Genomic DNA, 13,075 nt, shown 5'->3' on the forward strand with positions numbered 1-13,075 from the left:
GGGTTTGCGAAGGGGGTTTTGGGAGAGAGGGATTCGATATACCAGATGCGGTGGGAAAGTCTAACTCGACGATGACTCCGATGAGGCTGATGTTGAGATGCAACGCCTTGAAAGCGTCTTCGACTCTCAGGAACTTGTAGTCGTCTCTAATCTCCATCGTTGAGGCTTCTGCAAATGTGTTTTTTTTTCCCGACGAATGCGATAACTATCTCGGCGCCACTCTCGTCTTTAAGTTTCATAACAAATGGGCTTTTGAGGCTCGATATGAGTGTTTGATGGGCCGCCGCTACGGAATGTTTTTTCATTTTTCGAGTAGATGAGTTTTTTTTTTTAGTTTTTCTGTCTCAAACTATATTTTATAAGAGCAACATGGTAATTATTTATTTACCATGTAATTATCAAGTTACATATTAATGTATGTGATTAATAATTATTACTTAATTAAAAATATACTAAAATTCTTGAAAATTTAACCAATAATATACCAAAACTACCATTGGAATTGCTCTAACAAAAAACTCTCCAAAAGGCAAATCCTCAAACAAACATAAAAATGTTCTAAAACTACCAAGAGAAATGATTCAGATGTAATCAAAAACAGAAAACTCTAGAAAATGTATAACATTAAATTTTCCAAAGATAGGTTTTTTGCTTCTTTCCCACTGTCTAATCATTTTTCTTCTATGGATAGCTCTTTTTCTCATCGTAGAAAACTTCCATAAACAAAGAAAGTCTCCATCTTCTGTTTTCGGTGAAGAAAATAAAAGCCACCTTGTCCCCAGTCTCTTCATGCGCTGTTTTGTATAATCCAATAATACCTTCCACGGTCGTCAACTCTGAATACCACGATAAAAACTGCATGAAGCTGTTGGTGACTAGGTCTATGGATGGGCCTGTAAATACCCTCTTGGTGAAGATAAAATCGGACCACATAGGAACAGTCCCAACTACATGATGTTGCCACACCAGTTGTGCAAACTCAACATCAGCGATTGGGTCAATGATAACCAAATAATCTATTGTTCTAATATTAGGATTCTCTTTCTCATGTAGACATGTCCCTTTAGCCCGTGTATGAGAGTACTCTGCATCATCTAATAAGTCATTCCCTCGAACAAAATCACCAAATGTATTGCGATTTTCCAACCCCCATGGGCCTCACTTTCACGTTGTTAACGAGATGTTGAATGGAAAATGATTTTTGTTGGTTTAATCTATGTCAAATGTTGTAGAATGCTTTTAATGAACGAATAAAAGCAATGGCCTATCAGATCATGCAAACATAAATCAATAATTTATTAATAACTTTGATTATTGGTAAAACATATATGAGGATTGAGATGGAAAAAAAGAGAAAGAAAAAGGAAAAAGAGAGCCAAAGGCGAGAAAACATAGATTGGCTAGATGAGTTTATATCTTACAATTGCTTTGAGTCTTTCTTTTTTTTGATCAAACTTTACTTCATTAACTTAAACGTTTAAAACTCCATTAGAGGAGGAGGTGTTACAACATAGGAAGACATCACAAGCCAAAGAGTTTGTCTTAGCATAAGCACAACAACAAGCAAAGTGAGCATATAAAGCAACAAAGGAAAAGATAAATGATCGAATAGCGAGTAAGATCCGGTGAACATCGAATGACCAACTCTCAAAAAGAAGGTTAGTGAGTTCTTGACGGTCTACCTTGTAGACAAGCTTAGAGATACCCGTTGATATGATCACAACTTGTGCAACCAAAAGGGTTAGACACAGTGCAACAAAGGCAGAAGGTCATAAATCCGAAAGGTAAAACCTTGTAATACCGGTGAATCTTGAGTATCCGAATACAAGTTCGTACATGAACTAATGAAACGGAAAACTTCCATTGACAACACCATGCTCCCTGCAAAACTATCACCCAAACCAAGTGAAAGATTTTAAAGGTAAGTAGGTTCCATAACGGAAAACACTAGGCTATCAAGACCCAAACTACTTCGGTTCAATGTAAGGAAGCAACTACTATCACATTTCTTTCCCAGCTGCCACGAATGGGGAGAAAATAGCAACAACGCATCCACTGTTACAGCACAAACCAACGAAGAACTGTACGTATATCACAGTAAGAGATTGCTCCAAGGCTAGAGAATTACCATTGGAGACTTTGAGAGTAGTGACAAAAGAGCCCAAACCACACATGAAAAAAGCCGCAAACATCCTGAAACTTTGACTACTTCTCAAACAGCACAAGTGAACGAAACTTTGGACATTTACCAACACATAGAGAAAATCAATCTCAGTGACCAAAGCTTCATAATACCAGCCTAAGAGTATATCACTTCTTATAACAAACCCAACTACCAAAGATCCACAAATCTGAGAGACTTGAGGAGAGAAGTTTGAAGGGCCAAAATATAACCTGATAGCGTTAGAAGGAGCCGGGGAAGACCAGTAGATGAGACTGCATACTGCCGTAATTGAGTTACTTGAGAGAGTTACCGAACCAGACAGACAAAGGATTCGCTGCAAGACTGGCAAATCCCTCACGAGACTTGATACAAACCCGTCAAAATCCAAATCCGGTAGATCTGGAGGGTCCGGTGGGTCTGGCGGGCTTAGAAACTCAGAGCTACCGTGAACATCAGAGGAAGATCTGGAGAAAATAACTCCGAATCACAAACCAAAAGACCCATCATCGGAAAGCAAGAGGAAGAAGAAAGGAAGAGGAGGAAGAAAGGAGAAGAGATTCTCATCAGTGAGCGTGAGGCTCGCCGGCGACGGCTACACTATCAAACTCTAATCGACAAGTTTTGTTGTAGTGTGAGAGCATCACCTAAATTTTGCTTTGAGTCTTATTATCTTCTTTTTTCAACATAAAAAACTTTCTCTTCAAATGCATAAAAATAATACAAGCTATGATTTTATCAGTCTTACAATCTATAAATTGAAGAGAAATATACAGTATACGAGAATTAAGTCATATACTATCTTTATAATATTCTTAGAATCCTAAAATCTCTCATACATGTTGATACGAAGTTATCTTTCTACTGTTCTTATATTTTGCTCTTTTAAAATATATTGTTTTTTTTTTTGAAAAAATAATATATATATATATATATATTGTTGACACTTTTTACATGTGTTTTTTTTTCATTTCTCCATAATATTAGATAGGACAGTCATGTTTATTTTAAATATATGCAATTACCAAGGTCCACTCCTAAGTCTTCTGCAATATTTATGTTATAAAAAATAAAGTGTTAAACTAAAATGAGGAACCCATAATGCTATCTAACTTTAGCAGTTCTTAACAAAAGTGTTCAATACCAAATCAAATAGTTTGGTGAGTATTACAAGAAGAAAATTGCAACATTTGTACAAATTAAGAAGTGATAAAACCAGAAAGGGAATAAACCTTTTTGAGTGAAGTTCATCAAAAATCTATAATATCGATGATGGTTTAAATCGGTTGACTAAGCATCACTTTTAAGAAAAATCGAACCAACTTGTTATGTTATTGTGAAATGTGAAATAATGTTAAATGAAATGTGCTTGGATTAAATTAAAGAGAACTTTTGAGAATTTTTTTAACCAAATTTAGACATAACATGATGAGAACATTCTTATACTCAAGCAAATATATGATGCATCTTTCTTTTGAACTCAAACACTCGTTTAAGTTTATCAAGAGAATTGATATCAAATTTAGTTATTTTTTCATGGGCTTGTTGATGAAGACCCGAAGGTAATAACGCCTTACCTACAGAAAGCAACCGAGTAATTGCAACCACCATGTTAATAAGGAAACATTTTTGAAGGGTTTTTCATTTTTCAAGGGAATGTCTTGCAAATGATCCGTTGCAAATAATCCGTTTTGTTTGTTTAAAATTATTTACCAAATAACTTTTTCTTATAAGAATTAATAAATTGATGATTTTCATGTGCTTTTTGAATAAAACTAAAATAGAAATGTAACAAGAAATATTTATTCTTGTTTCTCCTATTTATTCTCAATTATAATAAACATCTTAAGATACAGTTTAGATTCACTGCAATGTGTATCATTCGAAGAAAATAATTTAGTAAAACGAAGCCGTGTAAAAACAACCTTATAAATAGTATCTAAGTAAGGTTTTCAAAAAAAAATATATAACATATAAATAAATATAGTAATTAGCCAGACTGGATATCTTGATGGAAACCCATAACTAAAAACTAACATATATATGGATTCTCAACCATTAGTATCTCACAAATCTCAACACAAAATAAAATAAATGAGTATCTCAAATGTTTAAATACCACACCATAAATATTTCAAAATATTTCATTTGAGATATTTTTGGTGGATATCTAAACATTTGAGATATTCATTTATTTTATTTTTTGTGTTAGGATTTGTGAGATACTTATGTAGAAAATCCATGAACAATGGTGTTGATCATCCTCATTTGTTAGATGATTATATCAGCGATTTAGCTTACAGCTGATTATATATTCAACACATTAGAGATACATTTGCCAAATTAATTAGTAATGGTGTATCTACTTTTATTTACTTTTTTTATGAAACCATGTCTTTCTTAATTCGTAAAAGAAAGTAAAGGATTATTCTTTATTCTACTCGTACATACAAAGAGGCTTAGGATGATCCAGATGACTCGTGGATTAGGCATTGAGTTAAATACACGAGTAAAGTATCTAGTATTATTTAAAATGTATTTATGTGTGAATACGCGGAGGGTACTATTGCTTTAGCGGGTGGAACTTTGATAACGACGCGAAAACCAAACTAGTGATTACGAGACATATCGCGAGGCTTTTAATCCCATTATACAAACAAATATTTATATTTCATTGTTCGTTCAAGTAATTAATTTATTACAGACGAAATAGAAGACCACCAATACACGACTAGTTTTGTAAACTACGTGAGTTAGAGTCGTAGAAATGTAAAGGTCTATTAGACTGATCCGATATGATCCAGACCCAGTCAGTATTAGCCGAAACAGATATATGTTTTTGGTGAGATAGACCCACAAGGCTACGACAAGTTCACCTGCAATCTTGATGAAATGTTTGTATATAAGATTTCGATCCGTGAGTCTAGTTCTGTTGAACTATTCAGATGCAAAATCTTAACAGATCTTCCAACCTGTGATATAGATCTAATCTAATCCTTCCACACAAATGTATATAAATAAAATAAAATTAGAGATCACAATGTAGATCACGTCCGTATAAAGACATAAAATGACTTTTCAAAGAACTATATAGTTATATAATAATAACATTTTGTTGGTTATAACTTATAATAGTATTAAAGATTATTTTTATAATTAATTGCTGGAAAATATGTTATAAATATATGGTAGCCGTGTTGTAGCGTTTCCAATGAAGTATTCAAACTACAAATGAGATAGCATATAAGTTTATTAATTATTAGCTAGAGAACACAAAAGCAAAATAAAAAATACAGAAACAAAAGATGAATAATAATTAATAAAAGGGGTGGGCATGGGAATCGCATTTGCATTTATATTCTCCTCCTTCTCCTCCACATATATAAATACTAACACAATACCAAAGTGTGGTCTCATTCATCATAATAATCATAAAAATCAACTTTTAAGCTCTAGAGAGAGGAAGAAAGAAAAGTGAGAGATATGGAAGAGACAAAATCAAGATTCAAGAGGATCTGTGTCTTCTGTGGAAGCAGTTCCGGTAACAAACCTTCTTACCAAGAAGCTGCCATTCAACTGGGTAACGAATTGGTACGTTCTCTCTTCTCAAACCCATAAATATTTTATAAACATACACATGTACTTTCATATTCGCAATTTAACACAGATGTACATTCTTTAACACCTTGTTGTGTCATTTGTAAGTAGAGAGCCGTTTAAAACAAAGCAAACCGATGACTTTGTGTGTTGTGAATATGCTGATTGATTAAAAAGGTTGTGACAGTACTTGGTATGAACTCAGGAATGAAGATTGATTTGAGATATGAACTCAGAATCTTCTTTGGAATGTTAGGTATTGTGAGTTTTGATTGTGTGTTGCAACGAACAATGATCAATTAAACGTGTGGATGCTGAAGTATTTATTTTTTTTCTTTTTAATTTTATTGAATTTAAATCTGTATTTTGTTGTTTATTGGCATGAAAGAGAGATGAGAAAATATCAACTTCTACTATTATTAGCTGTAACCCGTCTGTCACTCGAGCAGCACTCTTGCATGATCTATTTTATTTTATATTTTGTTATTTATTTATCAGTAATTTAGATTATTACACACACATCTTTGGTTTCCTAGAACTAGAGCATGATTAATCCGGGTTCTTAGGATTAGATTCTTATAGGAAATTAAGAAACTGTTTTTTAACTTTTAACTAAAAAAATTAAGAACATGTTCTTAAATAATTACTTTAAAAACCGGTTCTTAAATAATGACTTTAAAAATCGGTTTTTAACTTTTTTGAGTGAAAAGTTAAGAAACAGGTTTTTTAACTTCCGCTAAAAATTCAACTCTAAAAATCCGGGTTAATCATGGTTTTATTATGTTTTTTTCTTAAACCTAATCTTAAGTTTCCATGATTTTTGTTTACGGGAAAGATAAATAATAATGACAGTTTATTGCCTCGAGGGGGGCAAGAAAAAAAATCGTTGTAAGAATAATGACTACAAAGCGTGTGTTGTGGGGTGTACTTCTTCGACAATACAAAATTTTAAAAATAAAAATAATTAAAACCCCTTTGTAATAACTATTTGTGATTGATCTGTAGGTAATAATAATAGTATTAATAGGATAGTGACCAATGAGATTAAGATTGATGATGATGAACTATTTTTCCTCTTTTCTTAATTGAGATTTGATATTTGATGTGGTTGCTGCTTTTTGGGGTCGATTGTGGATTTGGGTTTGCGACAAGTGTTCATTTTTATCATGAAAATGCTATTTATCATTAATAAAATGCATATGGTGTTGTAATAATAATTAACTAAAAAATTTGATGGTGGGATTTTGGTTGAAGGTGGAGAGAAAGATTGATTTGGTATACGGAGGTGGAAGCGTGGGGCTTATGGGTCTCGTTTCTCAGGCTGTTCATCATGGTGGTCGCCATGTTCTAGGGTTTGCTCTCTCTCTCCTTTTACTTTTTTTCCCTCTCTATATGAATATGCATTCACATATCTGATCTATGTATGTAGATATATATATATATATATATATAAAAAAATATATATATATATATATATTCTCTGTTTAAATGATATGATGCATTTGCTAGTTCCAAGTACCCCATTACTCATCATTGTGTTTTAAACATTTAACTGTTGATGATAACTATCTACATGATGCCTAGTACTTGCTAACAGCTTAAATTATTATTTGTCACATAGAATTGAGCCATAGAATTTGGTAATAGATTAGCCTATTAATTCATTCGCAGAGAAAAGTTGAATCTAGTAAGAGAGTTAAACATAACAACGACAAACAAGGATCTGTACATGTTTCCTTTGTCCAAGAGTCTCTTTGCTTTTAAAAAGTATTAACTAAAAATAAGCTACAACTAGTTTCTTATGTGTGTGTGCCTCTCTGTGGTATTATGAGAGAATCCCGTCTCAATTATCTATAACCAAAATAGTCAACTAAGTTTCATTTCCCTAATTATTTATAGATTAAGAGGGCTGTTTGGTATTGTGATTGATTCATTATTAACCTGTTTCTTCCTAATCTCTTGTAGGGTCATCCCAAAAACCTTGATGCCAAGAGAGGTATGCACCAAATAAAACTCTTTTGAATGAATCTCTTTTTTTGTTGGACTTGGTATTTAATTAGTATTATTGAGATAGAAATTTGCAATGATCTACATACAATAGTGGTAGGACCAAAATGGGAATGATTGAGACTTGGAGCCTTTATTGGTTTCCTTCACGATACATCTCCTTGACCAACTAATATAATTTATATATATGCAATATATCCCACAACAAAAAGACCACATATAATACAATATATAAGATATTTGCGGTGTTCACATATTAGAGGTAATTATAAAGACAAATATATATGAATATGTTGCAGATAACCGGTGAAACCATCGGAGAAGTTAAAGCCGTCGCTGATATGCATCAAAGAAAAGCCGAAATGGCTCGTCAAGCCAACGCCTTCATTGCACTTCCTGGTTTGTAATCCAATTTTTTTTATTTTCTAAATGAATTTAACTAAATTACGCAAGGAAAAATGCATTAAGATGTAAAATACGTCGAATAATATTTTGTAAATTGTTAGGTGGGTATGGTACGTTGGAAGAATTGCTGGAAGTCATTACATGGGCTCAACTCGGAATCCACCGTAAGCCGGTACGTAATCAAAGAAATAAAAGTTATCTTTTAACTTCTTTAAAAGTATATAGATGACATGAGCTTGCACTATTATTACGACCGGAATGTGCGTGTTGAATATTTTTTCTCTTATTCTAAACCTGTGGTGTATTATTTATATAATGTCTTGGTTCAAACTGACTGAATGAAGATACAAATGGTTGCATATGGTACGTCGTAATAACCACATGGAGCAAGATTCCTTTTGGGATTCTTTATTCTTGCTTAACCTTTTTCTGTACACATTTGAAGAGCATGTGATGTAACGTTATAAATTATATAAATATTAAAAACGATGTGTTGTCACGACGTACAACTACATAACCCTGATTGTGAGACCGGAAGCTTCCCATGTCGTAATCCTTTATATGTTACCATCTAAATATGTGGTTTCTGAAATATTATTTATGATGAATAATTATTGACAGGTGGGTCTTCTTAACGTGGATGGTTACTACAACTCGCTGTTGACGTTTATCGACAAGGCCGTCGACGAAGGATTCATATCGCCAATGGCTCGTAGAATCATCGTCTCTGCGCCAAACGCTAAAGAGTTGGTTCGACAACTCGAGGTATAACAAACATTCACAGAAACGTAATATTTTTTTCACATGATTTAGGTTTATTGAGCTTATTCAAAAATGTTGTTGTAGGAATATGAACCGGAGTTCGATGAGATAACGTCAAAATTGGTTTGGGATGAAGTGGACCGGCTCAGTTATGTACCGGGTTCGGAGGTTGCTACGTAAGTATATTTTTGGGAAGTTTTTTTGGGGTAAAAGCAGTAAGTGTACAGCGGAGTTGAAGTAGACAAGGTCGGAAAGTAGACAAAAAAGGGTATTGGGGTCGTTTGGATAACATTATTTTGTAAGGGGGGCTTAATGTGTGAAGTGGATAAACCACGTGGGTGCTAAACCGCGTATATACCAAACACTATCATCCCCCACTTGTCTTTTGTACATTTTGGATTAATGGTTAAGAAAGGAGAGATGGAAAAAGGATAGTGCCTTTATCAAGAAATGACAAAACGATCCTTTTCTTTTGCATATTTTATAATTTATATTGTCATCTTCTAGCTTTTTCTGGTGTCCACTTAATTTTTTTTTTTTTTTTATCTAAATTATGTTGAATTATACACAACTCTTTTTTTTTTGCAACCTGATTTTTATTAAAAAGTAAAAGTCTAAGGAGGCAGAACCCATGCAAAAAATATACCAACGTAGGAAACTCTACACAGAAGCCCAAACCTAAGGGAGTCCAAACCCAAAAACCCAACAACAGGCAAACAAAAAACGACGCTATGCATCAAGAGATTAGCATGGCAGAACCACATGTTTGAACCTCAAACTACGAGTAACCACACATCGCTCATGCCTCCACCGCTTTCACCGCCTCGAAGATCAGCGCTGGTGAGCAACCGACGATTCGCCGAAACCCACCGTATCCCACCAGAGTCATCTCGGAAACACGAGTCTCCACTGTCTTTTCCGACTTCAAACTTCTCCACCGAACCACACAAAGCAGTTAACCACAGGAATCCACTGGGAATTCAACCACGACAACTGAAAAAATCACCTCCAACGACTATATTGGAAGTTATGAGCTTCATCAGCTACAACAAATACCCTTCAATCAAGATCAATCCTCCAATCAAATTCCGACTATTTGTCTGGAGAGGAGATCAATTGATGATGAGATAGACAAAACGCAACCAGCGAAGCTTAAGGAATCAGAATAACCTCGGGAGAAAGCTATCCACGCCGTTAAAAATACATCTAGAAGATCGCGAACCGTCAAAACCAGCTACACCACGTCGAAGAGACCACTGTATACCAAAATCAATATCACAAGCCGGGAGGAAAAAAGAACCACCACGATTCTTTCTCTCTCTCTCAGAGACTCTCAAGAGAGAAGGGAGAGAGAGTCAAATTATACACTACTTCATAAGATACTTATTCAGAATCAAATTTAGAGAATATTCCGAGTAAACGTATACGTATATACAGCATGAAATTGTTGTCTGTTAAAAATGTGTATGATCAGCTTTTAAAGCAGTTGCATTAAACAAAGCAATATGAAATTTTAAATCCAAAGACCTGATCTGGCATATGTTTTTTTCCTAATTTTATGTTTTGGAAGGTCAAACACTCTGCCTCTTCGCATTATTCTAAACCATCTACACAAGTGAAAACTTAAACATAGAGAAACATATAAATTCCATTATTTTTATTCAATTTTGAGGAAAACACACATAGCAGAAACATAAGCAATGAAGACAAAACATGCCTCTGCTTTTCACCAATCATTTGTTTAAAAAGCCTTTAAATAGCTGAAAAATACTCTTTGCTCAGCTTGGGGTCAGGCTTCATCGATTTCTCCCCAGGCTTCCACCCCGCGGGGCAGACCTCATCAGGGTTTTCTTGAACATACTGTAATGCCTGCAAAAAAAAGGAGAAAACGCATGACTCATCTAAACACCAAACCTCAAACAATCTATCTTTCTCTCTCAGAGGTTTTGTTCTTTATGTACCTGGAGGGTTCTCATTGTCTCATCAACGCTTCGGCCAATACCGAGGTTGTTGATTGTGGAATGCTGTATGACTCCTTTTTTGTCGATGATGAAAAGCCCTCTCAGTGCAATGCCCTGTGCTTAAACTTTAGTGGCTAAAAACCAAAACACTTTAAAGAACACAAGTCTATAGGAGATATCTTTTTACCTGATCAGGGATGAGCACTCCAAAAGATTTTGAAATGGATTTAGTGATATCAGAGACAAGTGGGTAGTTCAGATCACCGAGCCCTCCTGACTTTCTCTCTGTTTGGACCCACGCAAGATGCGAGAACTACATTGAAAAATGAAAGACAAAACGTTACATTGTAATAGAGATACTTGAATTGAGAAATGCAAATAAAACTAATGACATACCACACTGTCGACTGAGACACCTAACACTTCCGTGTTTAGCTTCTCAAATTCTTCATAACGGTCACTAAAGGCAGTAATCTCTAAAAAAAAAAATTGCAAAAATTCAAAGATCAGATTCAGTGAATCATGATGAGACTAAGTTACTGAGTAGAATGCTAACCTGTAGGGCAGACAAAAGTGAAGTCCAAAGGGTAGAGAAACAGAATCACATACTTTTTACCAATGTACTCTGAGAGCTTCACCTGAAACCATGTTACACAGATAAACAAAGTTTAGCCTTTTTTTCAACAACAGAGTATTCTCATTAACCCTATAGCTTATGACACAAGTTAACTAGAAGCAAGTGTACCTTGATGAACTCTTGATCAAAAACAGCCTCTGCTTCAAAATCAGGCGCCTTGTTACCAACCAGTGGCAAATCATTCTGAATTTACAAAATAAATAAGCTCTCTTTTAAGCCATCATCTATCACATAACTTATTTAACTTCTGCCCCACGCAAATACACACTTAATTTTCCCAAGTAACTTCCACTAAACAGATCAATTAAGCTTTGGTTACATTCTAACAAGCGGTAAGAACAAAATGTAAGACTTTTCACTGTCGGAAAACTCTGGAAGTGATGATTTTTCCGTCAAAAGATAAAATCTTTAAACCCTAATAAGCTAATGAAACTCCGTCTAGACTCTAGAGTCACAGAATGATCAGTTAGGCACTGCGAGTCACTTACGGCCTGGGCCTTGACGGCGAAGCTAGGGCGAGAGGAAGAGCGGATGCAGGTGAGGGGACTGATGCTGGAGAAACAGGAGCGGAGAGAAGAGGAGGTAGATACGGAGGTAGAAGGAAGAGTTCGGAGGAAGGAGGCGGCGGGAGAAAAAGGAGAAGGCTTTGAGGGAAGAAGAACGCTAGATGAAGAGATAAGTGTGGTGGTTGAAGCTAAGGAAGCCATGGACTGAAGAACTCTGCTCTCTCTCTCTTTCTCTCTCTCCTCCTGTGATGTTGAATGTGAGGTGAGAGAGAGACGAAGCGGATAGAGAGAGCGCTGTTTCCAGAATCGGTTAACCTGGGAACGACACCGTATTGTAGCGATGAGTGGACTTGGGTCAGCATCATTTCTATTTTTAAGGGCCCACTGGTCTAGGCCCATTTGTCCCTAACTACTTGGTGTCGAGTTTTTGAGAGATCAGGTGGGCTAAACAACCACTTGCCCAAAGATGCTGGTGCGAATCTTTTCTAATCCCTTATATATTAAAAGAGAAGCATTGGCTTTAATGCGTTCACATTACCTTGGCCACGTGTCAGCTTGATAGAACTCCTAATAAAATGGTGACAAAAACTTTCCTATTTTGATTCAATTAATCACATGCACGTTTCTGTGATTTAGCTCATGCCGATAATTATCAAGGGTAAAGCAGAGAAACATTTCGTCTTGAAACTTGAGCAGAGAAACTTGAGAGAAATTGTATTGTGATCTTGTACTTGGGAAAACATTGTGATTTTATGAAATAAAAAGCAATCAAATCTTGTGAGGAGATAGTTGATGTATGTACCCATCGGACAAGAGCGAGACAGAGATGGCGTTGGATCTCTCGGTGTAAATCTGTAGGTAAATACTGGAGGATTGATTCTTCATTGACGCCTCTGGATGCAAGCCATTTGTATTGAACGAATAAACGAACACGTTCTTGAAGCTCTGGACGTAGTTGACGATACTTCATCCATTCTTCAGTGTCTTGTCACTTAACTCTCCATTCCTCAGCTCTGACGGACATCGATTGTAATGATGT

General features: G+C 35.2%; 3 protein-coding genes across 3 annotated transcripts in view; 1 reads left to right on the forward strand and 2 right to left on the reverse strand.

Moving 5' to 3' along the window:
• LOC106315567 (protection of telomeres protein 1b) overlaps nt 1–283 on the reverse strand; it is a 4,569-nt gene extending 4,286 nt beyond the window's left edge. The window contains exon 1 of the mRNA XM_013753333.1: nt 43–283. Coding sequence (XP_013608787.1) covers nt 43–157 — 115 coding nt within the window. The 5' untranslated portion in view covers nt 158–283. The remainder of the gene's footprint in view (nt 1–42) is intronic.
• A 5,209-nt stretch (nt 284–5,492) lies between these two features.
• LOC106318770 (cytokinin riboside 5'-monophosphate phosphoribohydrolase LOG7) lies at nt 5,493–9,442 on the forward strand. Its single transcript, XM_013756899.1, has 7 exons — nt 5,493–5,752; nt 7,013–7,110; nt 7,724–7,754; nt 8,065–8,164; nt 8,272–8,342; nt 8,792–8,935; nt 9,017–9,442. Exons 1-7 carry the CDS (start codon nt 5,645–5,647, stop codon nt 9,110–9,112), a joined length of 648 nt encoding a protein of 215 aa, XP_013612353.1. The 5' UTR covers nt 5,493–5,644; the 3' UTR covers nt 9,113–9,442.
• Nucleotides 9,443–10,540: 1,098 nt separating this feature from the next.
• On the reverse strand, nt 10,541–12,333 carry LOC106318769 (2-Cys peroxiredoxin BAS1-like, chloroplastic). Its single transcript, XM_013756898.1, has 7 exons — nt 12,019–12,333; nt 11,639–11,713; nt 11,450–11,531; nt 11,290–11,369; nt 11,081–11,206; nt 10,894–11,007; nt 10,541–10,801 (listed from the first exon to the last, which is right to left on the reverse strand). The coding sequence occupies exons 1-7, from the start codon at nt 12,235–12,237 to the stop codon at nt 10,685–10,687; spliced, it is 813 nt and encodes a 270-aa protein (XP_013612352.1). The 5' UTR covers nt 12,238–12,333; the 3' UTR covers nt 10,541–10,684.
• Between the last annotated feature and the right edge of the window lie 742 nt (nt 12,334–13,075).

The sequence above is a fragment of the Brassica oleracea genome, chromosome C9, assembly GCF_000695525.1.
Source record: "Brassica oleracea var. oleracea cultivar TO1000 chromosome C9, BOL, whole genome shotgun sequence".
In the NCBI taxonomy this organism is placed as follows: Eukaryota; Viridiplantae; Streptophyta; class Magnoliopsida; order Brassicales; family Brassicaceae; genus Brassica; species Brassica oleracea.